The sequence below is a fragment of the Ambystoma mexicanum genome, chromosome 2p, assembly GCF_040938575.1.
Source record: "Ambystoma mexicanum isolate Mex_15411 chromosome 2p, UKY_AmexF1_1, whole genome shotgun sequence".
NCBI lineage: Eukaryota > Metazoa > Chordata > Amphibia > Caudata > Ambystomatidae > Ambystoma > Ambystoma mexicanum.
The window spans coordinates 965,217,977-965,238,273 of NC_090923.1; the positions used below are offsets into that span (position 1 = coordinate 965,217,977).

The 20,297-nt window shown below is 43.2% G+C and overlaps 1 protein-coding gene across 2 annotated transcripts in view; it reads right to left on the bottom strand.

The window, feature by feature from the left end:
* LOC138566968 (solute carrier family 22 member 6-A-like) overlaps nt 1–20,297 on the bottom strand; it is a 339,887-nt gene that overhangs the window by 71,814 nt on the left and 247,776 nt on the right. For both annotated transcript variants that reach the window (XM_069644755.1, XM_069644754.1), the window contains exon 8: nt 2,229–2,337. In XM_069644755.1, coding sequence (XP_069500856.1) covers nt 2,229–2,337 — 109 coding nt within the window. The remainder of the gene's footprint in view (nt 1–2,228; nt 2,338–20,297) is intronic.

Genomic DNA, 20,297 nt, shown 5'->3' on the forward strand with positions numbered 1-20,297 from the left:
ATATGCATAAGCATTTTCATACTTTACATATACAATATCAATGTGAGTTAATGTTACCATGATATTTTATTTGAATATAATATTTTTTAATGTATTAAAGTTCCTTATGTTGTTACCTTCACGTTATTATTTCTGATGTTTGTATACTAGGTTTTTGTTGGTTTAAACTGAACTCTTTTGTAAAAAAAATATTTTAAAATAATATATATGTACATCGAAAGTTGTATTCTTTAGATAAAAAACTCCAAATTAAATCAATACTCATGATCAAACACTAATAACTATTTCCAACATAAAACAGAAATCACCCAACATGTTCCCCGTAGCAGATGTCCAAGTGCCCAAACAATCAATATGCAAGAATCTGGATCCAGTAGCAACCATTTGTAAGTATAATTCTAGAATTTCTACCATGATACAGGGACATGGGACCAAATGATGTACCTAAGCTTGTTCAATGTGCTGATCAGTCATTGCTTCCTGAAAAGTCATCGAGAGCAACCACAACTGGATCAGTATATCTGACTTTTGTGTGAGTGGAAAATGCCCCCTCGTGTATGGATTACTGATCTAATCTATACAATAGACCAACCAATAAATTCACCTTCAGTCATACTGCATTTTGAATTATGCTGAAAGCAGCAAGGTAGCTGATAGTTTTTACACCTTCCTTTTTTGTAGAAGGTGAAGTTGAAGTTTCCTTTAACTGAAGACAACTGTACTTTTCGTATGGAGAATCACACTCCTTGTATAGATGGTTTTACCATAAAATTGAATTAAGATTCTTTTCCAATACAACATGCAGACCCGGTTATATATATATATATATATATATATATATATATATACATATACACACATAGGTCAAGGTTCTTTGTTGTGTAAATCAAATACAGAGATTGTCTTGGCTCAAGCTAGTTCAGGAGAATCTTTATTCCACAGCACTGCGGGAGACAATCTCAAAACAAACAGAGACTCTTGCCTGTACACAAATGAGTTAGTCATTCCTTCCCAGAGTCTAACAAGCTTTTATACATGTATGATCATATGGGATTCCATACAAATGAGTGAAAATATCTACGATCTCGTTCAAAGTGAAACTAACTTAATAGTGTGTTGTTTGTTCCATTTAGTGTGTTGTTTGTTCCATTTAGGGTGTTGTTTGTTCCATTCAAATTTAGGTACTGAAAGGCGAACATAAACTTCCTTGAAATCATGGTGTGTAAGGAGTTTACAACGTCTAATTGTGTCAGAATATATGCAGTAAATACATGTTTCTCTCGCTTTACCGTGCTTCAATTAAAAATGGTTTCTGACTCAGTCAGGCCTAGTTCTACGACAACATGTTGCTATGTATACACACGATGATATACTTCAAATTCTGTTTTAACCACACTCCTGGAACCCACATGCTACTCCCTCCTGATTCCACTACAAAGCAACTGTAATTGGTGCACTGGAATTGCAACTAGCTCACACCATGTTTCCAGTGAATGCACTATAGCATTGTAGAGGATGTAGTTATAATTCACTTCAATCTAATCAAATGTAGTACTACTAGAAGATTACATGGGCTTGCAGCAATACAGATATTGGGCCTCGTTACGAGTTTGGAGGCAGCCATGCCCTCAATAAGGGCATGGCTGCCTCCAAACTCAGTTCCGGGTCTGGGTTCCTTGAATGAGGAATTACTGGGCCATTCCAACCTTGGAGGACCCAGTAATTCCTCATTCAATGTACCCATCCCCATTCCCATTCGAGCCCCCATAGGCCTCAATGGGAATGGGGAGGGAGCTAACAATGGGCCTGTTAATAACGGGCCCATTGTTAACTCACTGGTCCCCTCGCGGGACCCGCAATGGACGTCTGGTCTGACCAGACGTCCAGAACGGGTCCTGTAAGGGAACCTCGTAATAGGGCGGAATGGGTTTAACGGCACTGGCACCTTTATCGCGCCGTTAAACCCATTCCGCCAGGGTCGTAATGAGGCCCATTGTGTAGGGATGATACGAAGCCATGCGATCACAATATCTGCTGTACACACGGCTGAGGCGACAACATGGCCATGCATCTTACCTGCTGTGCTCCTTTATTGAAATGCAGCACTGAGCAGAATCCAGGGACTACTGTCATGTTGATGGTCCTCCTATTTCAGCACTCAACAAGTGGGGCATACAAGAATGTCAGACACATACTAGGTAGCACCTCAGTTGGTGGCCTTGTCATACCTGATTACTGTTGGGAAGAGCTCTGTGCTGTACACGTATGCGATGAGTATAGAGGAGGCAAGGGATCCTTTCCCTAGGACGGACAAGGTGATCTGTACAGTTTGCATGTCTGTAAGGGAAAGAGACATTTGTCATTCATTTTGAAAATGTGCCAACTTCTGATGGCTCTTTACTTTTTCTTTGTTATGAAAACATTACTTCATAATTCCTTTGGAAAAGGCCATAGATGTGCAATACATGCTTTTCATCAGCCATCACTGCATTGGCACTGCCATTGAAACTTGCTGTCATTTTGTCCTCAGAGTTCACAACTGTAATTGTCCGAATGTTTTTGTGCCCCTGGGGCCCTATCACAGTCATTTTAATTGCATTGCTAAAAATCTGGGCCTTAATTCATTGACAGAGATAAGCTCTCTGCCAGGAAATGATGACCCCCCCTGCCATTTTCATTCATTTTCAGCACATAGGTGGGGAGAGAGCATAAAGTCCTCTCCAGCCTCCCCCTGCAGCTACGTCCTGGCAAAACATCCTCCATCGCCACCCACATTGGATTTGAATGGGGTGGAGATGTTGGAAACCTTATTGGTTATTCTTTTTTGCACCGCAAAAGACATATTGAATCCATATGGATTCATGTTTATGTGACCCATATGCACACCACCCATGCTGAGTGGCATTCATTATTGTTTTAGGTAATGTGAGGGAAAACGGCATGGAATCCTGGGACCACCTGGAACTCCTGTCCTCGTTCACAGTCATTACCTAAACCTTACCCAAAATGGCATGGTCCTAGGTCTGCTGACAGACAAGTGTTGTCAGCTGAAGTTCCTCTCAGCGCAATTAATGGGTCATTTACAACAGCACCCTGGTGCATATTGTATGCATAAGCGTGTGTTGAATGCTTTACAAACCAAGGCAAGCTATTTCCAACTGAACATATGTGAATTCTTTGCTAATGGTTTTGATACATTGTAGCTGCAACACACAAACACATACGCATATGTGAATTCTTTACTGTTGGGTTTCACACACATTTTAGTTGCAACACACAGAAACAAACATATGTGGAAATGTTGCTATTGCATGTGACTGTGTTGAAATGCAAATCAGCTGCAACAAACCCAGGGCTGTGCATTAGTGTTGACACTGCCCTCCTAATTTCAAAATAACCTTTTACCCATGATATGCAATGCACACACAGTGACTTAGAATATTTATTTTACAAATTGCTCTGCCATTTATCCATCTTAATGTGAAAACACACTGCTATGGGCTCTGTTTCATTAGAAATGCATTCTGTGTTATGTTTACATTTCTCTGCCTTCCTGCCACCAAAGCACTCTGCACCCTTATCTGCATTTTGTTATAAGGAGTCCTCACAGAATCAAAAACAAAGTAGGCCCTGGTTTTCACAAATGTGACATAAGGTATATGACACAATGGGGATCTTTTTATTAAAAATTATAATTGCATAAATGGGACTGACCATATTAGCCCTTTCATTCTGTTGGGTGTCCTGCATACCATTTTAAATGTTTGCAAGCCGGAGTGCAAAAGGAAAGAGTAAAACTAAGCAAAACGGTCTTTATTCTTTTCTTTTACTCTTTATTTTCATGTAAAAGTGAATGCTGCCTTCAAATTAAACTTTGCAGATGGTTTTTACTAATGGATTCCCATGGAATCTACCTGCTCCTTAGCAGGTGCTAAATCGAGGAAGATTCCATAGGAATTTATTCACTTCACACGTGCGTGAAAATCTTATGCAAGCGTACAATTAAGCGTACACACGATTAAAGAGGAAAGAATGTTGCAGATGCAAACTCTGCTCTGTTCCCCTTTTCAGCCTTCTGTAAACACGAAAATGGGTTGGAGGGGGAAATGGAGAGGTAAAAACATTACACCCTGCTTTTACACCTCCATTTTCTGTTCCACTCATTAGGAAATTACCCCAAATGCAATATTTGAAAAGCATTCGCTTCATACACAGGCTTCCGATTGAATACAAAGCCAAATTACTGTTTATATTGCCCGAACTATTACCTCCTTAAACAATCAAGAGTTAGCTGGTTTTAAATTATCTGGAATTCCCCATTTATAAATCCATGTTAACCTAATTTTCGAGAATTACCCATCTTGTAAATTCAACTACATGAAGAAACTAATATGCTGATTCCCAAATGTTAATCTTATGGAGCAGACAACTGATTTTCTCTGAATATTATGGGATGACACTTTTGATAAGCCTCTGACTGATTTGCGCGCAGAGTGATTGTTGCAAAAGCAATAGGAAGTCTGTGAGAAATGTCCATTTTGCCGATGGGAGGTGTAAAGTTTTGCTGTGAGCTGGTTCTGTTTTTGGATGAGTTAACTGATCATAGTCAACCTGTGCAGGGCCATTTCTGCGAAATCCATGCATGTCAATGTGAAGCAAAGCTACTGGGAAGGCCCAGTGATCAAAACAAGATATTAAGACACAGATGCCCACAAGTCAGGCTTGGCTGGCAAGACAATAGTAGTAGTAGTTTACATAAGCATGGCTTCAGACTATGTAACAAGCTGAACCACAGAGCTGAGAACACACAGAGGCAGACAGACATGGCGTTGTTGGTAAGCAGATACCAAGCGGGGTGGGGGCAACCTAGAAGGGAGAGCTGAAAAACAAGCCTGGTCTGCTTGGGCAGGAAGAGGCAAGTAGGTATTTTGATTCAAACACCATGGCAAAGTAAATCTGTTTATGGGTCTAAAAACTGGTCCTTTGTCCATTTTTCCTGTTTCAATATTTTAGGGGCTGAAAGAAGCCATTGTTTTGCATTTTATTGCAACATATTTTTCTTTTCGATGGTTATATCATTAAGAGAAACCATGATGTAACCCTGGTAAATGTCAGGTAGCTTTTCAACTTTCCTTTGTTCTGGTGAGACACTGAGTGTACCATGATATGCGGTTGGGCATAGTAAATTAACACCTTTGCTTCCCCTCCTAATTCATAGGCCAGGACAATTCTACCCACTAAAGCACTTGGATGGAAAGAGGAATCCAAATAGATGGGTTTAAAATGCTTCACCTATATTTACCTGTATTTTTGAATCCATGCCTTTTGATTGCTTTAGATTGTTTTTAGGTGACTGCCCTTGGAAGCCACAGACTTTTGACAGAGGTTTTGACTCTTTCCATTTAATGAGTTTACAGGTTTTGCTATAACCACACCTGTGTACTGGCTCACCAGTCCTGACAGCACTACTGTGAGAACAGTTTTAGGTTCTGCTGGCCCTCATGTTTAGTTGGCTACACACATTGTTGATTGGATGTAAGTTGCTTTACATTTCTAGAAATGAATATGAGAAAAATAAAATGTAAAAAACACTATTTAACTACATTATTGCTAATATTGGGAACTGTATGTTGTTTGAAAATAATATTTTAATGCTTATAAATTAATTTGACAAATGTTAAACAAAAGGAGTGAGGGCTATCTCTCTGTGTATTTCAGTTCATGCCTATATAAGGCACTATATTACAAGTGCAAATACTTGTTGGTTTAGTGATAAAACTGTGTCGAGAAGATATTGATCACATCTAATGTTAATGAGGATCTAATGACACAGAATTGGTGCCTAGATGCGGGAAGGGTAGACCCATGATAATATTGTGGGGGTGGCGGAAGGTTTTTGCAAAGGCAGTGCTGGGCCATCTGGAGGCCTGGATCCTGGAGGTGGGAGAAGTGCATCAACTCCTGGCTGGTTTCCCGCGTGACAGCAGCACGGTTGAGCAGGTCCTGAGGCTCTCCCTGATACTGCAGAAATGTGCTGCACTGAAGTCTATGAAGATCTATGAGGCCTTCAATGACCTGAAGACTGCTTTTGACCGTGTACACAGGGCGCGCCTATGGGCCGTAGGATCAAATTTGAGTTTGCCGACAGGCATTTTGAGTACGATCCGGTGACTGTATAATAAGAACGGAGCAGCTATCAGGTATTCATTGGATGGTCAAGTCTATTCTAGAGTAAAGATTGAGGTTGGAGTTTGCCAGGGCTGCTTCATTGCTCCAATTTTGTTTTGCCTCTTTATTAATGGAGTCATGGATTTGTTGTCGGCTGAACAGACAGATGCCCCATCGTTGGCATTAGAGAGAATTCCTATTCTCCTATTTGCCGACGATGCGGTGCTCCTTTCTGTGACTCCATCTGGGATACAGAAGCAATTGGCAATATTTGAGGGTTTTTGTGTCGACAATGGACCTGAAATGAATGTGCAGAAAACTCAGTCCATGGTGCTTGGTAAATCGCGGGCCTAGAAATCTCCCTGTCTTAACGTAGGCTTGAGTGGTGGCACTATTGAGCAGGTTGTGATTTTGATTACTTGAGTGTCCGCCTACAGGCTAATTGCTCTTGGAGTGACCAGGTGAGGCGGGCGGGCAGGCAGACCTAAAGCTGACCAAGAGCTGTGCAGCTATATCGATATTTTTACAGGCTCATGGGGGAGGTCCGGTTAGTGTCATCTCGCACATTTATAAGAGCCAGGCAAGTCAGGCCGCTCTTTATGGGGCTGAACTGTGGGGCATTTGTAGTGTAGCACGCCTACAGGTTGTGGAGCAAACATTTTTCAAATCAGTCCTAGGGCTCCCTGTGAATGCACCAAATGTCCTGGTGCTGTTGGACCTGGGTTTGCAGAGCATTGACTTCATTTGAGGCCAGTGCTCCTTTGGGCCAGATTGTGGTCCAATAGTAAGCTGGTCCACTATAGAAGAGCGGTCAGTGATTTATTGACCTTCCGGGGTGGGGGGGGGTTCAAGTCTGCCCTGGTTCTCAGTTATGCCAAGGGAGCTGACCGTGGTGCCGCTGGTGGGTTTTTGGCTGCAGCCAGAATCCACTGTAGGGAATGTTAAAGTTTTATTTAAGAAGGCCTTTAGGGATAGGTGGGAGAGGGAGTCCAGAGTAAAACCTGTGTGTTCAGTTAGTCTAGCGCCCAATGTATCCAGGAAAGCAGGTCCTGGTTTTGAATGCTACCGGGATAGTATGCCGTCCACAGAAATGAGGGCTCTTTACATGAAGATGCGTATTGGCATTACCCTTCTGCCACCCCAAAACATCATTGGAATTCGTCTAATTCGGCTGCTTGCCCATTTTGCCCTAGTGAAGCTGAAAGCATTGTGCATTTTGTTTTGCTCTGCCCAGCGTATGAGTAAACTAGGAGAAAATACTTGTTACCACTCTTCAGCCTTTTCAATGTTAATAGGGCTGAAATGGCGCTGCATCTCTGTATGGCTGGTGAATGCTATGTACGGACTTTTTGCTGCTGGCGTGGAGGTAGCGACGTAGGCATGTAACTGCAGTGGGTAACAATCTATGAGCTCGATCTTCCTAATTGGGTAATTTGCTATTTTAATACAGTTCAGATGTTTTATTTATTGTGCACCCTTGTATTTTTATCACCGTTGTATATGTTCCCTCTGTATTTTATTAGTTTCTTTGTATGTTACTTTTATGACCTATTCTTGGTCGAAATAAAGTACACAGAGAGAGATAACATTGTTGTCCAGTAGTAAATGTGAAGAGGCTCAGAGGTTGTGGTTTCTCTTGTACTAAGCGCAGGGATCCAACGCTCCCCAGAACCTTGCGTTGGATACAGCACTATCCTCGGCCACAAAGCCTGACACAGCCCCTGCACTGGGAAGACCAGGCTTACATTATGTTGCATGTTATGGCTTGTATACATTCATTCAGAAAAGGGACTATCAAGCTGCAATGACACTAGTTTTGCTTAACGTGTTGCTATAAGGATTCCTACATTGGTAAGGGTGGTTTATTATATAGTTTTATCACCCAGAGCTCAAAATATATGAAGTCAGTAACGGGGCGCATTGCAAAATGGGCTTAAATCCCAGCTTCCCCAGCTTTCACAACTACAGTGTGTGATCTTGGGCAGACAGTACCTTATCTGCAAGAAAGTGAGTCCATAAAAGTGCTTCACTTTATATTGTACACTTTTCAAAAAAGCCTCAATCATCCCCATTACCAATTGGTGGGCTGTAAATGTTTCTCCACTCCTAATAATGATATATCAGTTACCACTCATATGGACATCACGCATGAATGTGCCTCTTGCTACTGCATTCTTATAACGTAACTCCCAGTGATGCACTACATTAGCAAAGATTGCTGCCACCCTTTGTGATCTCATAGTCTGCACTGCTCCGGCCGGCAATGTCATGCATACTATGGGCCTTGGCCATCTTTTGCCACACGGGGCCTCGCATGTTCTAGAACTGCCCCTAATATGGACCCCGTCTGTCTGAGAGGCGCTGATACTGACGCCCTTAATACATGCTTGGTGTCGGCCTGTCTTCAGTGCTTCTAGTCCTCGCAGTTCCTCAAGGTAAAGGGCTTCTCACTGAGGCCCGTCCTCTACAATACTTAATGTTTCAGTATGGTTCAGCCTTAATCTCTGCCCTCAGTTACCACTCACTATAATGTTGGTGAGTAACACAGAGGACCAGGCATCTGTGAGTGACTAGGAGCAGTGCAGAGAAGCCCAGACTGCAGAGCATCCCTCAGCAGCCCGCCGCAGTGCTGAGAACCAGCTCATGTCTTACGTCATGATTCTGCGTAGCACTGAAACTAAGAAGTTGCTTTCTCTAGTTCATCATTTGTGAACACACAGCTTCTGCTAGCAGAGGTTTGAAGGCGCCCTAGGTCGAGTGCGAGCTTTTTTATAATGACAATAATAATGTATGCTATTATATAGAGCTTCGTGTCAAATTCATCCTGCTTCTAAGTGCTGTAATATACGTGTCATTATTGTGGCGTTTTACGGTATTGGGTCTTTTTTTTAGCAGTTCTGTTTTCCCTTACTTTCTGGCATATGCAGTTTTGAATTTTCCTGTAATAAATGTCAGACTACAAGTATCTGCATGACAAGAAAGCTCTAGGAATTGGTGGCTGTTTACATGTGACGTGGCAGGGTCTGCTTGAGATTGAGGAATTATTTATCTAATGCACTTTTGAGTGAATGTGCAATCTTGTTTTCTATAGCTCTTGAGGTTGCATAATATTAAACGTCATCATTCCCCTATCATGTTCACTGACGCACACCGACAAGTTCAAAGAAGGGCAAACCTGTCTGTGAATATTGAACAACTTTTGTGGACATCTGTCTCAGATTAACAAAGATACATTAAAAGTGACTCTGCCATTCGAATGTAAGCTTTTGCGTTGAGTCTGTGAAAGTAAAAAGGCGTGATTCTTCAGCAAATGTTTACTGCCCACAAACAACCTCTGTTTGCACCTTCTCTGGTGTGCAACTTTATCTGGAGATGTTTCTTATCCTATGCTCTGAAGATCAAAGAAAGGCAACTAAGGTCGAGCTCGAAATCTTAAACAATTACCAAAACCATTCCAACTTTTTTCATAATCACACCCTTCACAGCGGGCGAGGGATTTTTGGTTAAAGTGACATAATGATAACCAGACGGCGTTGGATAAACGAGTGTACTGAGAAAGTACCAGCAGATGGCAGTCTTTCGCAGAGAATGATTAAAGCGTGGATTCCTCACGGTACACCCCCTTTTGGCGCGGCCGTTTCGCCGCGCCCATTTCGGCGCGGGAGCCTTTCTGGCGCCGCCGATTTGGCGCGAGGGACGTTTGGACGTGACTGACATTTCAGCCACATCTAAACTCCCTCACGCCAAATTTAAAAGCATAATCATTTTCAAATGCAGCACGTTGACAGGAACTGTGCCTGACAACGTGTTGCATTTGAAAATAATTTGGGGTCAAGTGACTGGCGTGAAGTGTAGTATTTTTTATTGTGATTTGCCCAAATGCTTTATTATCATTTTTTTTATGAGACTGTTCAATTATCCTAGTTAAATATGCAACTTCTGCTGCCCCAGGCACAAGGCCAGTTTGGTCTTGTGGTTAAGTTGCAAACCTCACAATCTTGCAAGTCGTGGCTGGGCTAAACCTTTTAATTTTATTCTATTTGAAAAAAAAATATTGTGATATTTTGCAAATAGAAAAAAATTGAAAGCTTTAGTCCAGCCACGAACCATAGCCTGCAGGATTGTGAGGCTTGGAACTTAGCCACAAGACCAAACTGGCCTTCTGCTGGGGGCTGCAAAAGTTACATATTTAACCCCCATGAGTGAACAGTCTAATAAAAAATAATAATAATAAAGCATTTGGGCAATTCACAATAAAAAACAACCCTCTGCCCACTACCACCCCTCTCCTCCCACCACCTGCCCACTACCACCTCCCACCACCTGTCAGCTACCACCTCTCCTCCACCCCCTGCCCACTACCACCTCCCACCACCTGTCAGCTACCACCTCTCCTCCACCCCCTGCCCACTACCACCTCCCACCACCTGCCAGCTACCACCTCGCTCCTCCACCCCCTGTCCACTATCACCTCCCCCCTCCCACCACCTGCCCGCTACCACCTCCCCCCTCCCACCACCTGCCAGCTACCACCTCGCTCCTCCACCCCCTGCCCACTATCACTTCCCCCCTCCCACCACCTGCCCACTACCACCTCCCCCTCCCACCACCTGCCAGCTACCACCTCGCTCCTCCACCCCCTGCCCACTACCACTTCCCCCCTCCCACCACCTCCCCCTCCTACCACCTGCCAGCTACCACCTCTAACCCCCTGCCAGCTACCACCTCTCTCCTCACCCCCTGCCCACTACCACCTCCCACCACCTGTCAGCTACCACCTCTCCTCCACCCCCTGCCCACTACCACCACCCACCACCTGCCAGCTACCACCTCGCTCCTCCACCCCCTGCCCACTATCACCTCCCCCCTCCCACCACCTTCCCACTACCACCTCCCCCCTCCCACCACCTGCCAGCTACCACCTCGCTCCTCCACCCCCTGCTCACTACCACTTCCCCCCTCCCACCACCTGCCCACTACCACCTCCCCCTCCCACCACCTGCCAGCTACCACCTCGCTCCTCCACCCCCTGCCCACTACCACTTCCCCCCTCCCACCACCTGCCCACTACCACCTCCCCCTCCCACCACCTGCCAGCTACCACCTCGCTCCTCCACCCCCTGCCCACTACCACTTCCCCCCTCCCACCACCTGCCCACTACCACCTCCCCCTCCCACCCCCTGCCCACTACCACTTCCCCACTCCCACCACCTGCCCACTACCACCTCCCCCTCCCACCACCTGCCAGCTACCACCTCTAACCCCCTGCCAGCTACCACCTCTCTCCTCCACCCCCTGCCCACTACCGCCTCCCACCACCTGCCAGCTACCACCTCGCTCCACCACCCCCTGCCCACTACCACCTCCCAGCTACCACCTCGAAGGTAGTGGCCTTGCGTTAAATTCTCTACCCCAGAGTCTTGCAGGCCATGGTTTGTGGATAAACAGAACCTTTCGTTAATTCCCCCTTTTAAATAAAAATAATGTGATATTTTGCAAATAGAATAAAATTAAAAGCTTTAGCCCAGCCACGAACCATGGCCTGCAGGATTGTGAGGATTTGAACTTAACCACAAGACCAAACTGGCCTTGTGCCTGGGCAGAAAAAGTTTTATATTTAAATCTCATGATTGAACAATTGATAAAGAAAAAAAAAATAACAAAGTATTCGGGCAATTCTCAATAAAAAATACTCTATTGTAAATTCACAATAAAATTCACAATTCACAATAAAAAATACTGTAACCCCCACCCCGCGCCAAAACATCCCCGCGGCCAAACGTCACAGCGCCGAATTGGGCGCGCCCAATTGGCTCCTGCGTCGAATCGGTCGCGGCGAATCGGCCCGCGACGAACTGGCCTCGCCTAATCGTCCTGCTCCGAGTCCTCAAGATTTGATGCCTGAGGAAAAACGCGCTGGTGGATTTCAAGCGGTGTCACAGACTTTTCAGATGGCGTGTGGACCGCTATTTACCTGATATTTCCCGCGCATTGGATATATGCAGGCTGCAGTACGGATTGAGTCCTAAAAAAAGGTTACTAATTACTAGTTACTAATAATAAAATACTAAAAGACGTGTATAATTATGCAAAAAGTATGTGTCTCCTTAGAACGGGCAGGTGTTTGCACAGGCCCTCACTTCTCATCTACCCAAATGGGCTGCTGTAAGACATCAAAGAAAGAACAGCTTTCTTTGCGTAAACACGCACATTTGGTCCCTTTCTTTGTCACCAGTATTTGCCTGCGTACATGTGAAATGTTCCTGCAGCTGCTGCTGCTTATGTGGTGCTCAGAGGTGCCCCATGTTAGTCAGGATTACTTCGTCCAGTCCTCTTTTTCTGCCTTTGCTATCTGGGGCTTGTTCTTTTTCTTTTACCATGATCAAACCAAGACTACACACAGGGCCGGCCCAGGATTTGCCTGAGCCTTGGGTGGCAAAAGGTGTTTGGGGCCCCCCTTTATTTGCATAAATAGTGACATCGGTGATATTACAGAAAATTATATTATAGAATGAGTCCTCAGTACGCAAAGGCATCATGGTAAATTACATTAAAATTGTGCTGCCATGAATAAGGCAGGACAGAAATTATCTGTGAAGTCCAGCATATAAATTGCCACTGTTAATATTTACATATGGGCATATATCAGGACGATTTAAAAAAAAGTAGCAAACAGTGTGAGCTGAATACCTTAAATATACTTTACATGTTGGCAGAGAAGTCACAGTGAGAGATAAAAGGATTTGACCAGCATCACACACTTTGGTTAAGTGGGGAAGCTGGGATTTGAGACCAATCTGCAATTCAGGAACTTAAACACATCTTTTCCCAGATGTAATTGGTAGAAATATTGTTTGTAAAAGGTCTTTTTGAAACGTTTGTTTGAAATCACCATCTGACTGTGGAAGGCATTGCAGAAATATTGTGACTCTATTTTTTTCCAACTAAAGTTAACTGCTGTGTTTGCTGGTGTTTCCCAATAGTTTTTTTTTTAAAACATTTGTATTATGTATATATTTGACCATATTTTCCAAACTGGCAATATGCTCTTATTTGAGAATCTACAGATAAGGATTATTTTGCCTGTCAAACGAAATAAACTCCAAGCAGGCTCCGGGAATGTCATGTCAGGGCACCGATTGGGCCTGGGACAGACAGGGCGGGTTGCATCTGCTGCAGGATTGCCTTATAGTGCAATATAGCCAATTTACTTGGGAAGTCTTGAGGCAGGGAAATAAGCAATTTTTCAAGTCTTCAAATGTTAACAAAAACAAGGTTCAAGTCCTAAATTAAAACTAAGTGTGTGGGGAAGGCGGTGCTCAATAATATATGCATAGGTGCTGAGTACATTGGGCAGAGGGTGTAGTTCCTCCCGTTCTCCTTGCTATGCTCATCTAACTCACTGGCTGTGGCAAGGGTTCTGTCTTTTCTCCTCTGCATTCAGGCTTGTTGACGTGTTTGCATGTATCTTGCAAAATGACCAAGTACTGCTCACTTCAAATTGGGATGGGAGGCTCCTTAATGGACCACTGAACCTTTGATTGGAGGGTTTGGGGAGGCCCAATCTGTTTTGCAGGTGTGGAAGTAGCAGAGGATCCTATAGCAGAATTTTGCAAAGACAACTAAGAAGGTTAGGTGACTGTTGTTGAGATGTTATATGTTTAGACTTTCCTGTAATTCATATGGCTTTTTTCCTATTCCTGCTGCTAAATGTGCATTGAAATGTGTTGTTTTGACCTGGGATGAGTACAGCTTCTGTGCGTCACTCAGTGTGGGAATCTCTGCCCGTTAGCTAAAATCAAAAGCAGCCACCCATTAATATATGCACAGTATGTGAAAATATCTTGAAGTGAAATATACAAATGTAGTTGAATTGACCTTTCCTTGTAGATGAAAGTGCACAAGACAAATGAGCACTTGCCTTTAAAATAAAAATAATTTAAAAAAAATCAACATGGAGAAATGATCTCAGAGAGGATAATTTCCAATAACCATGCTGTCAAAGTATAAAAGGTGCCACCTTTTGATCCCAACAATTTATAAAGAAATATTTCAAGGAAAAAACAATACAAACTGGAGAAGTGTGCTTTGATGGAACTTTCATGTGATCTTGTGGGTAAGCATCATGGAAACATGACAACCTGGGATAAAATCCGAGTAGCCGAACACTTGAGCAAACACATGTTTTCTTGGTGCTGCTAGCCTCAGAAACACCAAACAGGGGTTGAGTCCGACATCTGAAAAAAGTGGGCAGATACTGTCCACCCACATGTATCCTCGAATTGCTCTGAAAATCTGCACAGGGCCTGAACCAGAGAAAAAAAAAACCCTCCATTCTCGAGGATTGCAACCTCTCTTGCCACATCCCAGGCAAATATGAATGACTTACTTACCCTCTCATCCTTTCCCCTCTCACCCCCACGTTTGGCTTTCAATAATACTCTGTTTATAAAGATAACTGGAAAAGTACACAAACCTTAGTAAAGTACTCACACAAATATATAAATCCTCATTACAGGGCCTGGGGTAGTGGCCCTGTAGTTATGGTTAAGTTGCTCAACGCATAGGAAGAGCACTTTTTGGGCAGCTTATGACTTCGCCCCCCTCTCCCCTTATTGAATCCTCACAAAACTTAGCAAAAACAATATATGGCCCTGTCAGATTGATCCTGCAAACTTTGATGAGGTTTCGTCAAGAGAGGGTGGGGGGGGCAAAGTTATAGGGAGGGCCCCAAAAAGTTTTTTTTTTTTTTCCAAAGACGCAATGGAAAAAAATGTTTGCTCATGCCTAGAGCCCAAAGTGCTGGACGGATTTTCACCAAATTTACGGCAGGAGTGGCAGCTTGGTCCGAAAAGCGTGCTTTTGTAAATTTGGTATAAATCCGTGCAGTTGTTTTTTTTTTTAAATGGCCAAAAAGTAGGTAATAAAATAGTGATATCTGGGTTCCATCCGTGGACTCACTGTAATTTGCTTAGTGGGGCATGCGGCATGGCTGAAGCGGTAGGTTTGAATGGGAAAACATATTCTGCTTGCAGTTATAGCCTGAAGTGGTGGACTAGATTACAACAAACTTGCTTTATGGTAATAGGGTTCTCTCTTCGCCCTCTGCAGGCCGCCATGGAAAGGGAAGAGGAGCTCTGTACAGAGCCCTGCCTTCCTTTCTTTCCAAGGTGGCCATCTTGTAAAAGGATTTTCCTTCCTACAGCGGGACGCCACGTGCATCCCGCTGTAGGAAGGAAAATACTTTCTGTTAGCACCCCGGGTTACCGCTTTAGCAACCCGAGGTGCAAATAGCCTTCATCCCCTGTTGCAGGGGCTGGAATGGGGATAACGGTCCAGAGACTTCGTTATCCACCATCGCTTTGCTTGGGCTGATGACCTGGGCTTCCGGGCCTGGAACGGGGGATTAATGCCACATTATTCCCATTAGCATAACACAAAATGCTAAATGTTGGAAAATCTTATTGAACCTATGTACTTTACTGAGAAATGTAAAGTAGATTGAGTCTATAAGATTATTATTTTTAGTTCTATTTCTTTTTGCAGGAGAGGTTAGAAAGTAAGGTGCGGAGGGAAATGAGGGAAGAGGCACCAAGCACTAATATGGAGGGTCAGGTGCACAGCGGAAGATGTTGCGCGTGTGTTACATCTAAGGTAGGGGGTCAGTGTTTCTCATGCTTTGTGATTACAGCTTCAAAAGCACTAAGAAATTGCTCCCCCCAGCAGAGTGGTGTGTTGTAGTATATCCAGGGGACTGTTGTCTTCAAAATATATGGATCAACAGCCTCTTTTTATTGCTTGCAATGTAGCTGGGGGGATTTTGTGTACCACAGAAGTAGGGTGTGTGGATACAATATTGGTGGAAAGATGAGGTGGAGGAAGACAGCCTACTACTTGCTAAGACAGGAACAACCTTTCTGAGAGCATTGCAGTGGTAGGATTGGGTGTGGCGGAGCATGGAGGTGGTCCCATAAGAGTACTGCCCAGGTAGTCTGCGACTAGCACTCAGTGCATTTCACTTTGGTAGCTTTACTCTTTGGTACATTCCCAACAGTGGTAAAGAACCTCCACACCCATGATTCTCTCTGGGTGCTAGAGGTAGGCACTTCTTCTATCTCATCTTCTTGGTCCTCTTCATTGTCTTTGGAAGTACTACGCTTTTTTTGTTGTTGTGTAGATCCTCCAGCTGGTGGTGGTGGTGGCTCTTGGGGAGGAGGGATGGCAGTAGCTGATACCATTTTTAAGATAAATAGCAGTTTTGCTAATATTCATCCAAGTATGTGCTCTGTATTAGATTGTTAATGGATTTTGAGTAAGAATAGGTGTAGTAGCTGTGAAAGCTAATTTTGATCTTGAAAGTCCCTAGATCAGTAGAAAGTGCAGTTCGGAACTGTCAGCGAAGCACAGACCCGAACGTGAAGTGCGGATGCATTTGCAAACACGTCATCATGCGTTATGGTTAAGTTGCACTAATAAAACCTATGAAATTCAATGAAAAAAACGTTGTTAAAGGGACGTTATGGTTACAAGTAAAACCGAAAAACTTCAGAAATTCAACAGTTATGGTAAGCTAAGCAACTGCTAAGACTAACACTCAGGACATCAAAGATGACATCACAAATGTCATTGATGACATACCGATGACATCACATATGAAATTCATTTTTTATGGAAAATCCCTACAAAGGGTTGTGTTTATAATATTGGTAACAAGATGTCAGGGGTGATCGGGAGACCTATCATGAACTACTTAATCTATTAAAGAATGTACTCATCTAAACAAAAATTATACTGGAGTGCTGTTGTTAATACAGGAACCTAATCATAAACATAGGCAATGGCTGCAGCATGCACCATAGAAGTACAATATTTGTAATCTTGGAATTTTGGATAGTAAAATAATGAATGCTACCTTATCAGAGTTTTGAGTAATGTCAAGACTTAATACACACTTGTGCTAGTACAAGCAACACACATGAAGACACACAATGCATACAAATCAGAGGAACATACAGGGAAACTAAAGTAAGAAGGATGAAACAGCCTCACCAGAAAATATTAATAACATTAAAGATTATATTCATGTATACAAATGCAATGTGTGTTTGAGGCCTGCTTATTGCCCCATGTATGTGCACCATGAGCTGAGACTAAACCCTAAGGAAAGCAATTTAAGAACATACAACAAGGTTAACGTCTAGATATATAGCACCTATTCTATTTTTATATTCTGACAGGTAGTGAACAAAACCACCTCGCCTAGATATGTCAGTGAACAAAAACAAGTGGCCCAGATATGTGATGTCATCAGTGATGTCATCAATTACATTTGTAATGACATCTTTGATGTCCTGGGTGTTAGTCCTAGCAGTGCACGGTGGTGGCGCAAGTTATGGTTGCTTAGCTTACCATTAGTGGTGAATTTCTGAGGTTCTTCTGTTTTACTTGTAACCATAATGTCCCTTTAACAAAGTTGTTCATTGAATTTTATAGGTTTAATTAGTGCAACATAACCATAACGTCCTTTTAACAAAATGTTTGCAGTGAATAGAAATATACTTGGCAAAAACTTTACAATAGTGCCATTATTCCCCCCACCTTGAATGAAAGACTACAAATACCAGAATGCAATTCACCAGAAGGTGCAAAATGGCCTGTGTGTCTTGCAAATGTACTTTCAAGACTTGAAGACTCAAAACAAAAGTTAATATGTGAAAAGGTTAGTTGTTTGTGTTTCAATGTTTGACAAAGGCATGTTTCAAGTACAATGTGAGGAAAATGTTACATACTACCTAAAATAAACATTGTTTTGTGTGTTATATATGAATATGTGAAAGTAAGGAAAATAGTTTAAAACGGTTTTATGTGATTTTTAAAATTATCCTGGAGGAGGGCACAGATTGTAGGTAGCTAACTAGTGCTTTGTGTGTGCTTTCAAAACAAAAATTTCCCTTTACAGTTCTTAACACGGAAACGTTAAGAACGTCTTGTCCAAAACAATGGTCTCTTAAATGGGCCATCACTTATAAATCACTCCCACTTTAAATGTTCTGCCTGAGGAAAGAAACTGATAAGCATTACTTATGAGGCCTGCAGCACCTAGAGTGCCACTGGGAAGGAGGTGTTAGTCTTGTGAGCGTCACAGCAGGATGTTGAGGGGTGACACATTAGGACAAACAAAAAGGGAGCCTCGAAGATGGTTGCAGCTGGTGCCCTTGTGGCCCCTATGACTGCAGAGCCCTGGTCAACCGCACAGACTGCCCATGCCTCGGGCCTGCCCTGACTACAAGTACCAGAATTCAAATTGAAACCCAAGGCTGGATGAGGTTACTAGGGGTTGAGGAGTCAGAGAATTCATGGGTAGGATAGAGCCAGAGGAGAACCAGCGGGACTGCATTTGCCCTAACAGCCAAAAATGAGCTGATAAAGCAAACGTGCTACACCTGGCCTGCTGCTGCCTCAACCACACCACAAAACACCCATACCTGAACTTCTGCCTCTTTACACTCCACAACACAAGACCCATGCCGGGCATCCTGCCTCCTAGCCTTTACACCTCAAAACCCACCTGTGGTGTTCTGCTTTCCCACCCCTACAACCAGCAATGGCTAGTGATTATTGAAAGTGTTGGGGCGTAAATTATTTCCCTGAATTGGTCTTAGTGGGAGCAGCGAGGAACACTTACCCAACTCATAAGGGATTGTGGATATATGAATTTTAAATAACAGGTTGAACAGTGTGTTTCACATCACACATTTCAGTAAAATTGTGTACAAAGCATGACATTTGCAATGTGATATGTAGGGGAACACATGGAATACTCCAATAGATGGCAGGTCACCAACAGTGTATAGGGGCATTTTAAAGCACATTCCCATGCTGGTTGTGCCTAAGGAAAAGCCATGGGGTCTGTCGAAGGGGTATATGCCAGAATTTCCCACTTTGAAGGTGCTTGTGCCAAAAGCAGATCATAAGGCCTCTCAGCAATATATGCCAGTGGTGCCCCGGTTCATGCTGGCTGTTCCCAAAGACATTTCCCTGCAGTATATGCCAGAGTTACCACTTGAAAAGGTGTTTTTATGCTGTCTGTCCTCAAGACTATATCCCAGCAGTACCAATGTAAAAGTCATGTTCATGCTGCATGTGCCCAACCATATATTTCAGCATTACCCCTATTAAATGCATTATCATGCTGGCTGTGCCTAGAAACGTATGCAAGCATTACCACTGCTAAAGACATGCTCATGCTGCCTGTGCCCAACAATGTATGCCTCCTTTGCATCTGTGAAATGCTTTCACATGCTGACTGGGCTGTTGACAAAATGGGTGACATTATTCTCCTGATAGAAACTTGAGAGGTTTGGAAGCTCAGAGTATATGCTGGACCTGCTCAATCATGTTGATTTAAAGCATAGTGGCATTCAAGAGTTTGTGTTTAACCTTCTAAAACCTTCATGCCTGGTCCCTCTTTTATCTAAGAAATAAAGACAGACATACACGTATGTTCCCACGCTCTGCTGCCCACGACCAGTTGGTGGTCTCGTCCTTCATCATCAAACATAGGGAACAACACAAGCTGCAAAAAATGATTTCCATGTGCAGAATCTGATGGTGTGGAACTTTTGTAAAGACCTACTAAAAATGTACTGTTGCAGGCTACAATACCCATAATCATATAAAATCTAAATGAACAGTAGATGTCTCTTAATAATTTCATTTTGACCAATACTGAGAGTTCAGAATGTTGGCAGAGATGGAAACTAAAATACACAAAGATTCATTATCCTGGCCTAGGTAACACAAAATGTGGTTGAGCAGGGAAAAATTGGTAAGAACCCGGGAAAGCTGCCAATTTGGGGCAAAACAAGACACATTTGTTTTGCTGAAGTGCCATTCTGGACCACCTCCCACTATACCCTCCAGTGTAAGTCTCCAAAATCTGTCACCTAGAAGCAGTCCAAGCAATTTCTCTGAATCATATGTCCTTAGTCTGGAGGCAGGTTAGAGAGGTCACCCTGACACAGCCCTCTCTAACTTTCATCTCTATCTCTAGCACCCGGGATGTCCTTGCTCCTTTCATGAGGATCCGCTTGAAGCCCAAATCCAAGCGCAACGCTTGGAATGATTC